At 35.0% G+C, this 1616-nt stretch overlaps 1 protein-coding gene across 1 annotated transcript; it reads left to right on the plus strand.

Annotated features, from left to right (window-relative positions):
* The first annotated feature begins 259 nt into the window (after positions 1-259).
* Tsp_13580 (conserved hypothetical protein) lies at positions 260-739 on the plus strand. Its single transcript, XM_003368534.1, has 3 exons — positions 260-393; positions 507-632; positions 664-739. The coding sequence occupies exons 1-3, from the start codon at positions 260-262 to the stop codon at positions 737-739; spliced, it is 336 nt and encodes a 111-aa protein (XP_003368582.1).
* Positions 740-1616: the final 877 nt, after the last annotated feature.

Below are 1616 nucleotides of genomic sequence, written 5' to 3' on the forward strand. Positions count from 1 at the left end.
CTTTGTAGCAGCTGAGCAACGAAAAAGGCGTAGTAAGAAACAATCAAATCAGATCAGATCAGTTCAGATCAAAAATGATCAGGCTTGCGCAGAAGCTCTTCGAAAATGTCGAAGAAGAGTGTGCATGAGAGACAATGCTATAATCGATCATATAACACATTTGGAGGATTTCAAGATCCAGAGCAATGACAAGAGAATTGGGATGGAAAGAGAGAAAAAAGCCCGCTTGTGCCTCGAACATTGCACAAAACAAAAAAAAATGTCATCACATGCAACAAATGCTTACAGGCAAAAAAGAAACATTTCTCATTTTTGCTGTTGCGAAAACAGAAGGCTGAATGAAATTTTCGCACAGCTCGACAAAAATTGTCGAAATGTCGAAATCAACGACCAGTATTTTGTATGTGAATGAATGATTGCTATTTTTCCAATTTTTCCCATCTCTATCTGCTATGTGGTTCATAGAAAGTTCATCAACGAGAGACAAATCAACTGATATATCACAGTGAATCGAACAATCAATCATCAGTCGGTGAAAATTCATCCATAAAAGCTTTCCATAAACCAGCATATATAAAAAGACGACATAGAAAAGAAAATAATATTTCAAATAATGCAGGCAAGGAAGAAAGGTAATTTTGGAGAAATTTTTTTTTGTTAAAGCGCGTATGCTACACATATGTTGTTGGAGAGTAGAGTGAGCAAAACATACAGTAGTTGTCGTAGCAGTAGTGAGTAATAGAAATAAATAAATAACATATATATATATGTATGTATAACGTGCACATTCACAATCAGTCGACCTCGAAATGAAAGCACGGCACTCCTGATGACAACATAATACCAGCAATGAAAAAAAAGCCACATTCCGAACGATGATGGAATCAAAACAAAACAAAACAAAAAAAATAACACAAGAACATCACAGCCGTGCATAGATAGATGGTTCTGCGAATACAAAAAGCCACTGTCCTTCAGCGTTATAGTGTATATATGGAGTAGTAGTAGTAGTATGGAAAAAAGCAGTAAATGAGATTATATGTATTTTTTTGGAAAATTTTCTAAATTAATGCAAGCACAGGTTTTGGAATAAAAAATAAAACGGTCGGCTTAAAGAGACATCAAAAAAATGAAGAGTATCGGTTGTAAGAAAGAATAAGAAGAAGCATCGTCAGATGGATGTGTGTGTGGGCTAGATGTTGTCAGAAGAGAAAACACACACGATAACTTCTTCTTCGTTTCAAATGGTGAAAATTTCAGATGTTAAGAATGAAAACATGCTACCAACTAAGTAGGCAAAAATAAATCTTCATTTTTTACCGACACGATTGACTGACCAATTGAGCAACTGAGGCAGAGGATGGTAAAAAAAACTCGACGAAAGCCAGACCGTGGAAGGAGAAGCTTGCTTCGCTGGTAAAAAAAAACCATCTCCAACAGTTCACAACACAAAAGTCGTCATTCTTTCCATATAATAAAATTTATAATAAACAAGCATAAATAAATAAATACACATGCACAAAACCCATGCTTATAGATGCCCACGCACATAAACCCATGGACAATAACACGTTCTATAGAAAAAAACCATATATATAATATATTGTTCCTGAAAA

The sequence above is a fragment of the Trichinella spiralis genome (genome assembly GCF_000181795.1).
Source record: "Trichinella spiralis strain ISS 195 chromosome Unknown Scfld2311, whole genome shotgun sequence".
Lineage (NCBI taxonomy): Eukaryota > Metazoa > Nematoda > Enoplea > Trichinellida > Trichinellidae > Trichinella > Trichinella spiralis.